This window comes from Tachyglossus aculeatus, chromosome 14 (assembly GCF_015852505.1).
Source record: "Tachyglossus aculeatus isolate mTacAcu1 chromosome 14, mTacAcu1.pri, whole genome shotgun sequence".
NCBI classification, from domain to species: Eukaryota; Metazoa; Chordata; class Mammalia; order Monotremata; family Tachyglossidae; genus Tachyglossus; species Tachyglossus aculeatus.
In genome coordinates this window covers 42,606,807-42,622,237 of record NC_052079.1, presented here as the reverse complement: position 1 = coordinate 42,622,237, position 15,431 = coordinate 42,606,807, and the positions used below count along the sequence as shown (strand labels likewise).

Genomic DNA, 15,431 nt, shown 5'->3' with positions numbered 1-15,431 from the left:
AATAAATATGTACAAACATATATACATATATACAGGTGCTGTGGGGAAGGGAAGGAGGTAAGATGAGGTTGAATGCGTTGTATTCCCCCACTAGCGCTTAGAACAGTACATGGCTCAGTGGAAAGAGCCCGGGCTTTGGAGTCAGAGGTCGTGGGTTCGAACCCCGGCTCCACCAGTTGTCAGCGTGGCTCAGTGGAAAGATCACGGGCTTTGGAGTCAGAGGTCATGGGTTAGAATCCCGGCTCCGCCACATGTCTGCTGTGTGACCTTGGGCAAGTCATTAAACTTCTCTGAGCCTCAGTTACCTCATCTGTAAAATGGGGATTAAGACTGTGAGCCCCACGTGGGACAACCTGACCACTTTGTACCCCCCCCCAGCGCTTAGAACAGTGCTTTGCACATAGTAAGCACTTAACAAATGCCAACATTATCATTATTAATTGTCAGCTGTGTGACTTTGGGCCTCAGTTCCCTCATCTGTAAAATGGGGATTAAGACCGTGAGCCCCATGTGGGAAAGCCTGATCACCTTGTAACCTCCCCAGCGCTTAGAACGGTGCTTTGCACATAGTAAGCGGTTAATAAATCCTGCCATTATCATTATTATTATTATTAACAAATGCCATCATTATTATTGTTAATTGCTCCTTCCTTCCTCTCCCCCTCGTCCCCCTCTCCATCCCCCCATCCTACCTCCTTCCCTTCCCCACAGCACCTGTATATAAGTATATATGTTTGTACATATTTATTACTCTATTTATTTATTTATTTTATTTGTACATATCTATTCTATTTTATTCTGTTAGTATGTTTGGTTTTGTTCTCTGTCTCCCCCTTTTAGACTGTGAGCCCACTGTTGGGTAGGGACTGTCTCTATATGTTGCCAACTTGTACTTCCCAAGCGCTTAGTATGGTGCTCTGCACATAGTAAGCGCTCAATAAATACGATTGATGACGATGATGATTGCCCCTTCCTTCCTCTCCCCCTCGTCCCCCTCTCCATCCCCCCATCTTACCTCCTTCCCTTCCCCACAGCACCTGTAGATATGTTTGTACATATTTATTACTCTATTTATTTACTTATTTTACTTGTACCTATCTAGTCTATTTATTTTATTTTGTTAGTATGTTTGGTTTTGTTCTCTGCCTCCCCCTGTGAGCCCACTGTTGGGTAGGGACTGTCTCTAGATGTTGCCAACTTGGACTTCCCAAGCGCTTAGTCCGGTGCTCTGCACACAGTAAGCGCTCAATAAATACGATTGATTGATTGTACATATTCATTACTCTATTTATTTATTTATTTACTTGTACGTATCTATTCTATTCATTTTATTCTGTTAGTATGTTTGGTTTTGTTCTCTGTCTCCTCCTCTTAGACTGTGAGGCCACTGTTGGGTAGGGACTGTCTCTATATGTTGCCAACTTGGACTTCCCAAGCGCTTAGTACGGCGCCCTGCACACAGTAAGCGCTCAATAAATACGATTGATGATGATGATGATGATTTATTTACTTGTACATATCTATTCTATTTATTTTATTCTGTTAGTATGTTTGGTTTTGTTCTCTGTCTCCCCCTTTTAGACTGTGAGGCCACTGTTGGGTAGGGACTGTCTCTATATGTTGCCAATTTGTACTTCCCAAGCGCTTAGTACAGTGCTCTGCACATAGTAATTGCTCAATAAATACGATTGATGATGATGATGATGATTTATTTACTTGTACATATCTATTCTATTTATTTTATTCTGTTAGTATGTTTGGTTTTGTTCTCTGTCTCCCCCTTTTAGACTGTGAGGCCACTGTTGGGTAGGGACTGTCTCTATACGTTGCCAACTTGGACTTCCCAAGCGCTTAGTCCGGCGCTCTGCACACAGTAAGCGCTCAATAAATACGATTGATGATGAGGGTGATGATTGTTCATGAATGAGGGAAAGGACTACAACTCCCAGGATGCTTTGCTGGAGGTTGGACTTCCGGGAGGCCGGAGGGGGTCACGTGGGGTGTGAGGGAGAAGGGGGGGTGTGAGGGAGAGGCGGCCATGGATGAGGACGGCCTACCCCTCATGGGGTCGGGCATAGACCTGACCAAGGTTGGTACGAGCGGGGCCGGGACCAGGCAACGGGGGAGGCCCGCTCTCACTGACTCATCCTGCTTCTTCCTCAATCAATCAATCAATCAATCAATCAATCGTATTTATTATAATTATAATAAGAATAATAACGTTGGTATTTGTTAAGCGCTTCCTAGGTGCCCAGCACTGTTCTAAGCGTTGGGTAGGTTACAAGGTGATCATGTTGTCCCATGGGGGGGGGGCTCACAATTTTAATCCCCATTTTCCAGATGAGGCAGCTGAGGCACAGCGTGTCTGCTGTGTGGCCTTGGGCAAGTCACTTCTCTGAGCCTCAGTTACCTCATCTGGAAAATGGGGATGAAGACTGTGAGCCCCACGTGGGACAACTTGATCACCTTGTACCCCCCCCCAGCGCTTAGAACAGTGCTTTGCACGTAGTAAGCGCTTAACAAATGCCATTATTATTATTATTATTATTATTATTATTATTTGTTAAGCGCTTACTAGGTGCCAAGCACTGTTCTAAGCGCTGGGGAGGTTACAAGGTGATCAGGTTGTCCCATGGGGGGGCTCACAGTTTTAATCCCCATTTTCCAGATGAGGCCGCTGAGGCCCAGAGAAGTTAAGCCACTTGCCCAAAGTCACACAGCTGACAGTTGGCAGGGCTGGGATTTGAACCCACGACCTCTGACTCCAAAGCCCGGGCTCTTTTCCATGGAGCCACGCTGCTTCTCTATTATTATTCTCTATAATAATAATAATAATGTTGGTATTTGTTACGCACTTACTAGGTGCCACGCACTTTTCTAAGCACTGGGGAGGTTACAAGGTGATCAGGTTGTCCCATGGGGGGCTCACAGTTTTAATCCCCATTTTCCAGATGAGGCAACTGAGGCCCAGAGAAGTTAAGTGACTTGCCCAAAGTCACACAGCTGACAGTTGGCAGGGCTGGGATTTGAACCCACGACCTCTGACTCCAAAGCCCAGGCTCTTTTCCATTGAGCCATCTTGCTTCTCTATTATTATTCTCTATAATAATAATAATAATAATGATGTTGGTATTTGTTAAGCGCTTACTATGTGCCAAGCACTGTTCTGAGCGCTGGGGAGGTTACAGGGTGATCAGGTTGTCCCATGGAGGGGCTCACAGTTTTAATCCCCATTTTCCAGATGAGGCAACTGAGGCCCAGAGAAGTTAAGCGACTTGCCCAAAGTCACACAGCTGACAGTTGGCAGGGCTGGGATTTGAACCCACAACCTCTGACTCCAAAGCCCGGGCTCTTTTCCATTGAGCCATCTTGCTTCTCTATTATTATTCTCTATAATAATAATAATAATAATGATGTTGGTATTTGTTAAGTGCTTACTATGTGCCAAGCACTGTTCTAAGCGCTGGGGAGGTTGCAGGGTGATCAGGTTGTCCCATGGGAGGGGGCTCACAGTTTTAATCCCCATTTTCCAGATGAGGCCACTGAGGCCCAGAGAAGTTAAGCCACTTGCCCAAAGTCACACAGCTGACAGTTGGCAGGGCTGGGATTTGAACCCACGACCTCTGACTCCAAAGCCTGGGCTCTTTTCCATTGAGCCACTCTGCTTCGCTATAATAATAATAATAATAATAATAATGTTGGTATTTGTTAAGCGCTTACTATGTGCCAAGCACTGTTCTAAGCGCTGGGGAGGTTACAAGGTGATCAGGTTGTCCCATGGGGGGGGGCTCACAATTTTAATCCCCATTTTCCAGATGAGGCAACTGAGGCCCAGGGAAGTTAAGCGACTTGCCCAAGTCACACAGCTGACATTTGGCAGGGCCGGGATTTAAACCCACGACTTCTGACTCCAAAGCCCGGGCTCTTTTCCATTGAGCCACGCTGCTTCTCTATTATTATTATTATTATTATAATGTTGGTATTTGTTAAGCGCTTACTAGGTGCCAACCACTGTTCTAAGCGCTGGGGAGGTTACAAGGTGATCAGGTTGTCCCATGGAGGGGCTCACAGTTTTAATCCCCATTTTCCAGATGAGGCAACTGAGGCCCAGAGAAGTTAAGCGACTTGCCCAAAGTCACACAGCTGACAGTTGGCAGGGCTGGAATTTGAACCCACGACCTCTGACTCCAAAGCCCGGGCTCTTTTCCATTGAGCCATCTTGCTTCTCTATTATTATTCTCTATAATAATAATAATAATAATGATGTTGGTATTTGTTAAGTGCTTACTATGTGCCAAGCACTGTTCTAAGCGCTGGGGAGGTTACAGGGTGATCAGGTTGTCCCATGGGGGGGGCTCACAGTTTTAATCCCCATTTTCCAGATGAGGCAACTGAGGCCCAGAGAAGTTAAGTGACTTGCCCAAAGTCACACAGCTGACAGTTGGCAGGGCTGGGATTTGAACCCACGACCTCTGACTCCAAAGCCCGGGCTCTTTTCCATGGAGCCACGATGCTTCTCTATTATTATTCTCTATTATTATTATAATAATAATAATGTTGGTATTTGTTAAGTGCTTACTAGGTGCCAAGCACTGTTCTGAGCGCTGGGGAGGTTACAAGGTGATCAGGTTGTCCCATGGGGGGGCTCACAGTTTTAATCCCCATTTTCCAGATGAGGCAACTGAGGCCCAGAGAAGTTAAGCGACTTGCCCAAAGTCGCACAGCTGACAGTTGGCAGGGCTGGGATTTGAACCCACAACCTCTGACTCCAAAGCCCGGGCTCTTTTCCATTGAGCCACGCTGCTTCTCTATTATTATTCTCTATAATAATAATAATAATAATAATAATAATAATAATAATAATAATAATAATGTTGGTATTTGATAAGCGCTTACTAGATGCCAAGCACTGTTCTAAGCGCTGGGGAGGTTACAAGGTGATCAGGTTGTCCCATGGGGGGGCTCACAGTCTTAATCCCCATTTTCCAGATGAGGCAACTGAGTCACAGAGAAGTTAAGCCACTTGCCCAAAGTCACACAGCTGACAGTTGGCAGGGCTGGGATTTGAACCCACGACCTCTGACTCCAAAGCCCGGGCTCTTTTCCATTGAGCCACGCTGCTTCTCTATTATTATTCTCTATTATTATTATTATTATTATTATAATGTTGGTATTTGTTAAGCTTTTACTATATGCCAAGCACTGTTCTAAGCGCTGGGGAGGTTACAAGGTGATCAGGTTGTCCCATGGGAGGCTCACAGTTTTAATCCCCATTTTCCAGATGAGGCAACTGAGGCCCAGAGAAGTTAAGCAACTTGCCCAAAGTCACACAGCTGACAGTTGTCAGGGGTGGGATTTGAACCCATGACCTCTGACTCCAAAGCCTGGGCTCTTTTCCATTGAGCCATGCTGCTTCTCTATTATAATAATAATAATAATAATAATGTTGGTATTTGTTAAGCGCTTACTAGGTGCCAAGCACTGTTCTAAGCGCTGGGGAGGTTACAAGGTGATCAGGTTGTCCCATGGGAGGCTCACAGTTTTAATCCCCATTTTCCAGATGAGGCAACTGAGGCCCAGAGAAGTTAAGCGACTTGCCCAAAGTCACACAGCTGACAGTTGTCAGGGCTGGGATTTGAACCCATGACCTCTGACTCCAAAGCCTGGGCTCTTTTCCATTGAGCCACGCTGCTTCTCTATTATTATTCTCTATAATAATAATAATAATAATAATAATGTTGTTCTCTATTATTATTCTCTATAATAATAATATACTAATGTTGGTATTTGTTAGGCGCTTACTAGGTGCCAAGCACTGTTCTAAGCGCTGGGGAGGTTACAAGGTGATCAGGTTGTCCCATGGGGGCTCACAGTTTTAATCCCCATTATCCAGATGAGGCAACTGAGGCCCAGAGAAGTTAAGCGACTTGCCCAGAGTCACACAGCTGACAGTTGGCAGGGCTGGGATTTGAACCCACAACCTCTGACCCCAAAGCCCGGGCTCTTTCCACAAAGCCGCAGCAGCTTCTCCACTTACTGTGTGCAGAGCACTGGACTAAGCGCTTGGGAAGTACAAGTTGGCAACAGATAGAGACAGTCCCTACCCAACAGTGGGCTCACAGTCTAAAAGGGGGGAGACGGAGAACAAAACCAAACAGACTAACAAAATAAAATAAATGGAATAGATATGTACAAGTAAAATAAATAGAGAGTAATAAATATGTACAGACATATATACAGGTGCTGTGGGGAAGGGAAGGAGGTAAGACGAGGGGGATGGAGAGGGGGAGAGGAAGGAAGGGCCACAGTCTGGGAAGGCCTCCTGGGGGAGGTGAGCTCTCAGTTGGGCCTTGAACAGCACCTGTATATATGTTTGTACATATTTATTACTCTATTTATTTATTTATTTATTTTATACATATAGAGACAGCCCCTAACCAACAGTGGGCTCACAGTCTAGAAGGGAGAGACGGAGAACAAAACCAGACTAACAAAATAAAATAAATGGAGTAATAAATATGTACAAACATATATACAGGTGCTGTGGGGAAGGGAAGGAGGTAAGACGGGGGGTGGAGAGGGCGATGAAGGGGAGAGGAAGGAAGGGCCACAGTCTGGGAAGGCCTCCTGGAGGAGGTGAGCTCTCAGTAGGGCCTTGAAAAGCACCTGTATATATGTTTGTACATATTTATTACTCTGTTTATTTATTTTATACATATAGAGACAGTCCCTACCCAACGGTGGGCTCACAGTCTAGAAGGGGGAGACAGAGAACAAAACCAAACATACTAACAAAATAAAATAAATAGAATAGATATGTACAAGTAACATAAATAAATAAATAGAGTAATAGATATATACAAACATATATACAGGTGCTGTTCAAGGCCCTACTGAGAGCTCACCTCCTCCAGGAGGCCTTCCCAGATTGTGGCCCTTCCTTGCTCTCCCCCTCTCCATCCCCCCGTCTTACCTCCTTCCCTTCCCCACAGCACCTGTATATATGTTTGTACATATTTATTACTCTCTATTTATTTTACTTGTACATATCTATTCTATTTATTTTATTTTGTTAGTATGTTTGGTTTTGTTCTCCATCTCCCCCTTTTAGACTGTGAGCCCACTGTTGGGTAGGGACTGTCTCTATATGTTGCCAACTTGTGCTTCCCAAACGCTTAGTACAGTGCTCTGCACACAGTAAGTGCTCAATAAATACGATTGATTGATTGAAGGGAACTCTTGGGAAACGGGGCCCCGGCCCACCTGTAACAAAAGTAGAAAAGTGTTAGCTCCGAGGATGGAGAGAAGCAATGGGGCTTCAGTGGCAAGAGCCCGGGCTTGGAAGGCCGAGGTTACGGCGTTGGAGAAGCAGTGTGGCTCAGTGGAAAAGAGCCCGGGTTTGGGAGTCAGAGGTCATGGGTTCAAATCCCTGGTGTGTGTGTTTTGTTTTTTTAATGGCATTTATTAAGCACTTACTATGTGCAGAGCACTGTTCTAAGCGCTGGAGGGGGATACAAGGTGATCAAGTTGTCCCACGTTGTGGCTCACATTTTTAATCCCCATTTTACAGATGAGGTGACTGAGGCTCAGAGAAGTTAAGTGACTTGCCCAAGGTCACACAGCAGACATGTGGCGGCAAGTCACTTCACTTCTCTGGGCCTCAGTTACCTCATCTGTAAAATGCAGATTAATACTGTGAGCCCCCTGTGGGACAACCTGATCACCTTGTAACCTCCCCGGCGCTTAGAACGGCGCTTAATAAATGCCATCATTATTATTATTATTCCCTGGGCCTCAGTTCCCTCATCTGTCAAATGGGGATGAAGACTGAGCCCCACGTGGGACAACCTGATCACCTTGGATCTCTATTTATATTATTTTGTTAGTATGTTTGGTTTTGTTCTCTGTCTCCCCCTTTTAGACTGTGAGCCCACTGTTGGGTAGGGACTGTCTCTATATGTTGCCGACTTGTACTTCCCAAGCGCTTAGTACAGTGCTCTGCACACAGTAAGCGCTCAATAAATACGATTGCTTGATTGATTGATAAACAGTGTTCGGCACACAATAAGCGCTCAATAAATACGGTTGAATGAATGAATCCCAGCGCTTGGCACATAGTAAGTGCTTAACGAATACCATCATCATCATGTATCCATTTCAGCTTGACTCCTACATCCTCCCAGGATAAAGTTCTTCCTTTGGATGTATTTCCTCTTAGGAAGCATTTCTTCCTAGGTTGTACTTCGTCCTAGGATAATAATAATAATACTACTACTAATAATAATGGTATTTGTTAACCGCTTACTATGTGCCAAGCACTGTTCTGAGCGCCGGGGGAGATACAAGGTAATCAGGTTGTCCCACATGGGGCTCACAGTCTTAATCCCCATTTTACAGATGATGTAATTGAGGTACAGAGAAGGTAGGTGACTTGCCCAAAGTCATCTAGCTGACAAGTGGCTGAGCCGGGATTAGAACCCACGACCTCTGACTCCTGAGCCCACGCTCTTTCCACTGAGCCACGCTGGATGTCATCATCATCAATCGTATTTATTGAGCGCTTACTGTGTGCAGAGCACTGTACTAAGCGCTTGGGAAGTACAAGTGGGCAACATATAGAGACAGTCCCTACCCAACAGTGGGCTCACAGTTTAAAAGGGGGGAGAGGGAGAACAAAACCAAACATACTAACAAAATAAAATAAATAGAATAGATATGCACAAATAAAATAAATAAATAGAGTAATCATCCTCATCATCATCATCAATCGTATTTATTCATCATTATCATCATCAATCGTATTTATTGAGCGCTTACTGTGTGCAGAGCACTGTACTAAGCGCTTGAGAAGTCCAAGTTGGCAACATATAGAGGCAGTCCCTACCCAACAGTGGGCTCACAGTCTAGAAGGGGGAGACGGAGAACAAAACCAAGCATACTAACAAAATAAAATAAATAGAATAGATCTGCACAAATTAGAGTAATCATCATCATCATCAATCGTACTTATTGAGGGCTTACTGTGTGCAGAGCACTGTACTAACCGCTTGGGAAGTCCAAGTGGGCAACATATAGAGACAGTCCCTATCGTCCTAGGTTGTATTTCGTCCTAAGATGCATTTTGTCCTAGGATGTAATTCTTCCTAGGATCTAGTTCTTCCTAGGGTATATTCCCTCCTAGGATGTGTCCATTTCAGCGGGATTCCAAGGGTGTGACTAGATAATAATAATAATAATAATAATAATAATAATAATAATAATGGCATTTGTTAAGCGCTTACTACGTGCCAAGCACTGTTCTAAGCGCTGACTGCGCCCGGAGTGGTGGGTATTAGGATGTTTCCTTCCTTTCCAACCTCCTCATCACTCCACCTTCCGTGGATGGATTTCACAAGCCTGGCAGAGCCTGGACCCCCCACTTCTCCGGTTGACGCGATTTCCCACTCAGCCCAGGTCCGGAGCGGACCCCGTTCAGCGAGAACTTCAAGAATCCGAGTTGAACGGACTTCATTTGGTCTCAGATGTTGCGTCCAGAAGCTTATCACATGGACACTCTCCTCATCCTCTCCCATTGAGTCTCCCCCTCTTGTGTTAAGCACGTCGGCCGCGAATGAGTTGTAGATTTCTGGTGTACAAATGATCTTTGTCTTTACACAATGCAGGTCCCGGCTATTCAGCAGAAAAGAACTGTGGCATTTCTAAACCAGTTTGTGGTGCATACAGTGCAGTTCCTCAACCGCTTTTCTACAGTGTGTGAAGAGGTAGGTTTGTGTGGCATCAACTTAGAGAACAGTTTAGCGACCGCAGCGAGTTCTTGTGAATGAAAAAATGGGCTTTTTGCTAAGTAGAGGAATGGTCTTGTACAGTAGACTAGACTAGGAGCCATATTCAATACTAACTTGTTCTCCCCTGCTTTACCCAAGGACCTGTGAAACACTGGGAGTTTTTTTTGTTACATCCATGCACAGTAACAGTCCATGTTAAATGAATCAATCATATTTATTGAGCGCTTACTGTGTGCAGAGCACTGTACTAAGCGCTTGGGAAGTACAAGTCGGCAACATATAGAGACAGTCCTGGGCTCACAGTCTAAAATTACAGTTAAATGTAATTTTCAGCAGTGTTTGGGGGGTTGCTTCTTATCCAACTTTTTACATAGAGCTATTTTGTATAAAACCTTAGTTGTTTGAGTTGTAAACATAACAGCTGGTGGGAAAATAACTCCTTTTGCTGTAAATTTTAGGCTGTTCCAGTTTGCTAGTATTCTCCGTTTAGAAATCAGAATAAATAGAAATTGACAGTATTACCTCTGCCTACATTGTAGGAAAATCCAATATTTCTCAAAAGACGTGCTGCTAATATTATGAAAAATGAATTACCCTAAAATGGCTAAATAGATTTGTAAATCTATCCAAGTACTCTTACTGTGTGCTGAGCACTTCATTAAGTATCTGGGTTTTCACCCCAACCTCCCCACCCCTGATCGTTGCACTTACCTAAGCGCTCAGTAAGTGTGATGGATATGAATATGACTGATTGTGTAGACATCTTTATTTTAGTGCCTTTCTTCCTTTTGTTATTTATCCCACATAACAAGGTGGAATGCAGGCAGTCCCCCTGGATCAAAGAAATGCACATTATTCACATGCCCTATGGTACATTTAAGAAGAATGATAGCAGGTTATCCTAATTTGGGAAGGTGAAATGGAATATTTCTAAAAACAGTGAATGAGAAGAGCATTTTCCAGGCACAATATAGGAAATGAGGTGGCAAAGCAGCGGACAGTTGGGAGTAATGTGGAAAGTGGGCAAGGATTTTAAGTGGGAAATGGGACCTCAGAGAAGTCAAAGGCTAACGGGCCTTACATTCTACAATTTAGCGTCTTTTCAGCACTGATTGGAAGCACTGAGGGTATCTAGGATGAACAAGGCTGGGATCCGGCTCAAAAAGTTGTGAGACCGTTTCTCTCCTGGTGTTGGGAGGCAATAACACTGGACGCAACAGGTAACATGCAGCAGCGCAACTGAACATCTCTGCTGTGCCCACACAACTGCACAATTGTCAGATTTATCATCTTCAGTAGTATAGCATGTTTAGTGTGTGTCGATCGCTTGTATATATGTTTGTACATATTTTTTACTCTATTTATGTATTTATTTTATTTGTACATATCTATTCTATTTATTTTATTTTGTCAGTATGTTTGGTTTTGTTCTCTGTCTCCCCCTTTTAGACTGTGAGCCCACTGTTGGGTAGGGACTGTCTCTATATGTTGCCACTTTGTACTTCCCAAGCGCTTAGTACAGTGCTCTGCACATAGTAAGCGCTCAATAAATACGATTGATGATGATGATGGTGATGGGACAGTACAGTACGACAGAGTTGGAAAACACGTTCCTTGCCCACAGCAAGGTTATATTGTCCCATATCAATTAATCCTCATTCTTTGGTCATCTTCATTCAGAGAACAACTTTTATAGGTAGACATCAAAGGTGACACTAGTGAGGATGAGGCCTCATCCTCACGGGTTTGAGTGCCGCACTGAGAATCTCTTGCCCATACGGTTCATGAACATCCAGTAATGCACTGCTCCTAGTCTTTTGCCGGTTGTGGTGAGCATTGCTTAGAGCCCTGTGGGTAAGACCCTCCTTTTAGGCAGCAACGGAAAGCAGAAGAGATCATTACACTCCAGGAACTAAAGGTTAATCTTGATGATTTGTGCTTTAACTCATTTTGCATGGGCCACGGTGATCAAAGGGGTGGGTTTAAGCCAGTAAGATAGATCTGGAAGGAATGACTGTGGAAGAAAAGCTAATCGCTACAACTAACGGTGAAAGACATGTAGGTGTATTTTAGTTGACATTTTGCTACAGGAATGAGTGTATTCATTAAACAAGAAATAGTTCTAGGGTGATTGCGAACTGTGCTGGTTACCGAAGGAAAGAGCAGTTGCGTTATGAATGTGAGTTATAATAATAATTATGGTATTAAGCGCTCACTATGCACCAGACACTGTGCTAAGCACTGGGGTGGATACAGGAAAATCCAGTTGGACACAGCCCTTTGTCCCGCGTGGGGCCCACAGTCTTGATCCCCGTTTTACAGGGGAGGTAACCGAGGCACAGAGAAGTGAAATGACTTGCCTAAGGTCACACAGCAGACCAGTGGCGGAGCCTACCAATTAGGCATGTAGAACCTGCGCTTCTTTCGATGAAACTTCCAAAATGGATTCAAACCGAATAATTTCCCAAACCAGAAGTGACCTTCAGCCTTCTTTTTTGAACTGAAAATGAACTGAAAAAAAGAAATGGTGGTCTCATGGAGAGAGCCCAAGCCGTCGTGTCAGGGGACTGGGTTCTAATCCCTCCACTGCCATGTCTTCTCTGGACCTCAGTTCCCTCTTCTGTAAAATGGGGATTCAGTACCTGTTCTCCCTCCTACTTACAGTGTGAGCCCCAAGTGGGACCTGATGATCTTTGTATCTACCCCAGTGGTCAGTACAGCACTTGGGATATAGTAAGCATGTAACAAATACCACAATTATTATTAATGTATTTTTTCATATGGAACAGTTGGGACTAGAACCAAACTGGAATCATTTCAATCACAGCTTACCCCGACCTGGAATTGATTTGAAAAGGTTTCCGGGCTTTCTTTCTTGCTTACTACTACCAGGACCATATCAGAAAATATCAATGAGGTGGATATGTCTGAAATGTCTTTTCAAATGCATGGACTAAGTGACTATGCAGATTCTAAAATGGCTTGGACTTTGCTAGATATAGATAGCTTTCCCTGTAGACCAAAGAGGAAATTCTAGCTTTAATATTTCAGGGACATTATTACCTATGATGCCCAGTTTTTGCATCATTAGTCTGACAAGCATCACATCAGATATTTTGTTCATTCATTCATTCATTCAATCATATTTATTGAGCGCTTACTCTGTGCAGAGCACTGTACTAAGCACTTGGGAAGTACAAGTTGGCAACATACAGAGACGGTCCCTACTCAACAGTCATCATCATCATCAATCGTATTTATTGAGCGCTTACTGTGTGCAGAGCACTGTACTAAGCGCTTGGGAAGTACAAATTGGCAACATATAGAGACAGTCCCTACCCAACAGTGGGCTCACAGTCTAAAAGGGGGAGACAGAGAACAAAACCAAGCATACTAACAAAATAAAATAAATAGAATAGATATGTACAAGTAAAATAAATAGAGTAATAAATATGTACAAACATATATACATATATACAGGTGCTGTGGGGAAGGGAAGGAGGTAAGATGGGGGGATGGGGAGGGGGACGAGGGGGAGAGGAAGGAAGGGGCTCAGTCTGGGAAGGCCTCCTGGAGGAGGTGAGCTCTCAGTAGGGCTGGGCTGTAGAAGGAGAGAAGGGAGGTGAGGTAGGAGGGGGCGAGGTGATGGACAGCCTTGAAGCCCAGGGTGAAGAGTTTGTGCCTGATAGTGGGCTCACAGTCTAGAAGGGGGAGACAGACAACAAAACAAAGCATATTAACAAAATAAAATAAATAGAATAAATATGTACAAATAAAATAGAGTAATAAATATGTACAAACATATACATATATACAGGTGCTCTGGGGAGGGGAAGGAGGTAAGGTGGGGGGATGAGGAGGGGGAGAGGAAGGAGGAGGCTCAGTCTGGGAAGGCCTCCCGGAGGAGGTGAGCTCTCAGTAGGGCTTTGAAGGGAGGAAGAGAGCTAACTTGGCGGATGTACGGAGGGAGGGCCGGATGTACGGAGGGAGGGCATTCCAGGCCAGGGGGAGGACGTGGGCCGGGGGTCGACGGCGGGACAGGCGAGAACGAGGCACAGTGAGGAGATTAGCGGCAGAGGAGCGGAGGGTGTGGGTGGGTGTTCAAAGATTTTTGTCTTTTAAGCCACATCATTTCAGTACTTTGCCTTGGGTGACTCTCTGGCAGAGAGAGCCTCTCCAGTCCGTCCCAGTCACGGGCCTGGGAGCCACAAAGACCCGGGTTCTAATGCTGGCTCTACCGACAAGTGCCTGCTTCCGCTGTGTGGCCTTGGGCAAGACACTTAATAATAATTATGGTATTTGTTAAGTGCTATGTGCCACGCACTGTTCTAAGCACTGGGGTAGATACAGGGTAATCAGGTTACCCCACGTGTGGGGCTCAAAGTCTTCACCCCCATTTTACAGATGAGGTAGCTGAGGCACAGAGAAGTGAAGTGACTTGCCCAAAGTCACACAGCAGACAAGTTGCGGGAGCAGGATTAGAACCCAGGTCCTCTGATTCCCAAGCCCGAGCCCTTTTTTTCGTATTTCCTTCCCTCACAGGTTGTTCCAGGGGTAGAGGGGGCAGGAAGGATGTTGACCATGACAGATATTCTGCGGGCAAGAGGGGTGGATCTTTCCCACCTGCGCGTGCTCGTCCAGCGCTTAATACAGTATTCTGCACACAGTGAGCATCACATAATCAATACCATCACTACTCCTTACGCGGAAGGGCTGGAGTAACCTTGCAGTGGAGAGTGGAGAAGGTGGGGGGCCGCTCAGATGCCTGAGAGAAGTTGGCATTGTTAAGGAAGTGTTGAGGGGTGTTTGTGTATGGTTCTGAGACAGGGGGATGGACAGGATGACCTGGAGGCGTGCCTTCATCTGTAAAATGGGGATGAACTGTGAGCCCTATGTGGCCCAACCTAGTTACTGAGTATCTACCCCAGCACTTAGAACAACACCTGGCTCGTAGTAAGCGCTTAACAAATGTCATAAGCAAAATAGACACAACTGCCTTTGAAGACTTAGAGCAGAGGGAGTACTTGTCTAGTTTAAGTTGTTTTCCTTTAAGTGGATTTCCTGTTCTGGAAAGGTCAGGATACCCCAATTCCATTTATTCACCAAACACAAACAGAGAGTCCATACCACTCTGCCAATGGGCTTCACCTTTGAAATGAAGGGTCCGCCTCTAAAAAATGAGAAGATGGTGCAAGGGTAGCCCAGGCATCGGTAACCTCTGGTAGGTGAACCAGAAATGGCTGCTTTTTCCTGGACTCAGTTTCAGTCCTCCTCCCTCCGCAGACACTGTAGTTGCCCTCGGCCTAGTATTCTCCCTGTCTCCCAAGTAGCAGACATCCAGAAGGTCAGGTGGTGGCAGAAGTACCATGGAGACCAGGACCTGTAGAATCAATCAATCAATCAATCAATCAATTGTATTTATTTAGTGCTTACTGTGTGCAGAGCACTGTAGTAAGCGCTTGGGAAGTACAAGTTGGCAACATATAGAGACAGTCCCTACCCAACAGTGGGCTCACAGTCTAGAAGGGGGAGACAGAGAACAAAACCAAACATATTAACAAAGTAAAATAAATAGAATAGATATGTACAAGTAAAATAAATAGAGTAATAAATATGTGCAAACATATATACAGGTGCTGTGGGGAA

At 44.8% G+C, this 15,431-nt stretch overlaps 1 protein-coding gene across 3 annotated transcripts in view; it reads left to right on the top strand.

The window, feature by feature from the left end:
• Positions 1 to 2,012: 2,012 nt before the first annotated feature.
• WASHC3 (WASH complex subunit 3) overlaps positions 2,013 to 15,431 on the top strand; it is a 51,767-nt gene continuing 38,348 nt past the window's right edge. For all 3 annotated transcript variants that reach the window (XM_038756465.1, XM_038756464.1, XM_038756463.1), the window contains exons 1-2: positions 2,013 to 2,089; positions 9,663 to 9,761. In XM_038756465.1, coding sequence (XP_038612393.1) covers positions 2,039 to 2,089; positions 9,663 to 9,761 — 150 coding nt within the window. In that variant the 5' untranslated portion in view covers positions 2,013 to 2,038. The remainder of the gene's footprint in view (positions 2,090 to 9,662; positions 9,762 to 15,431) is intronic.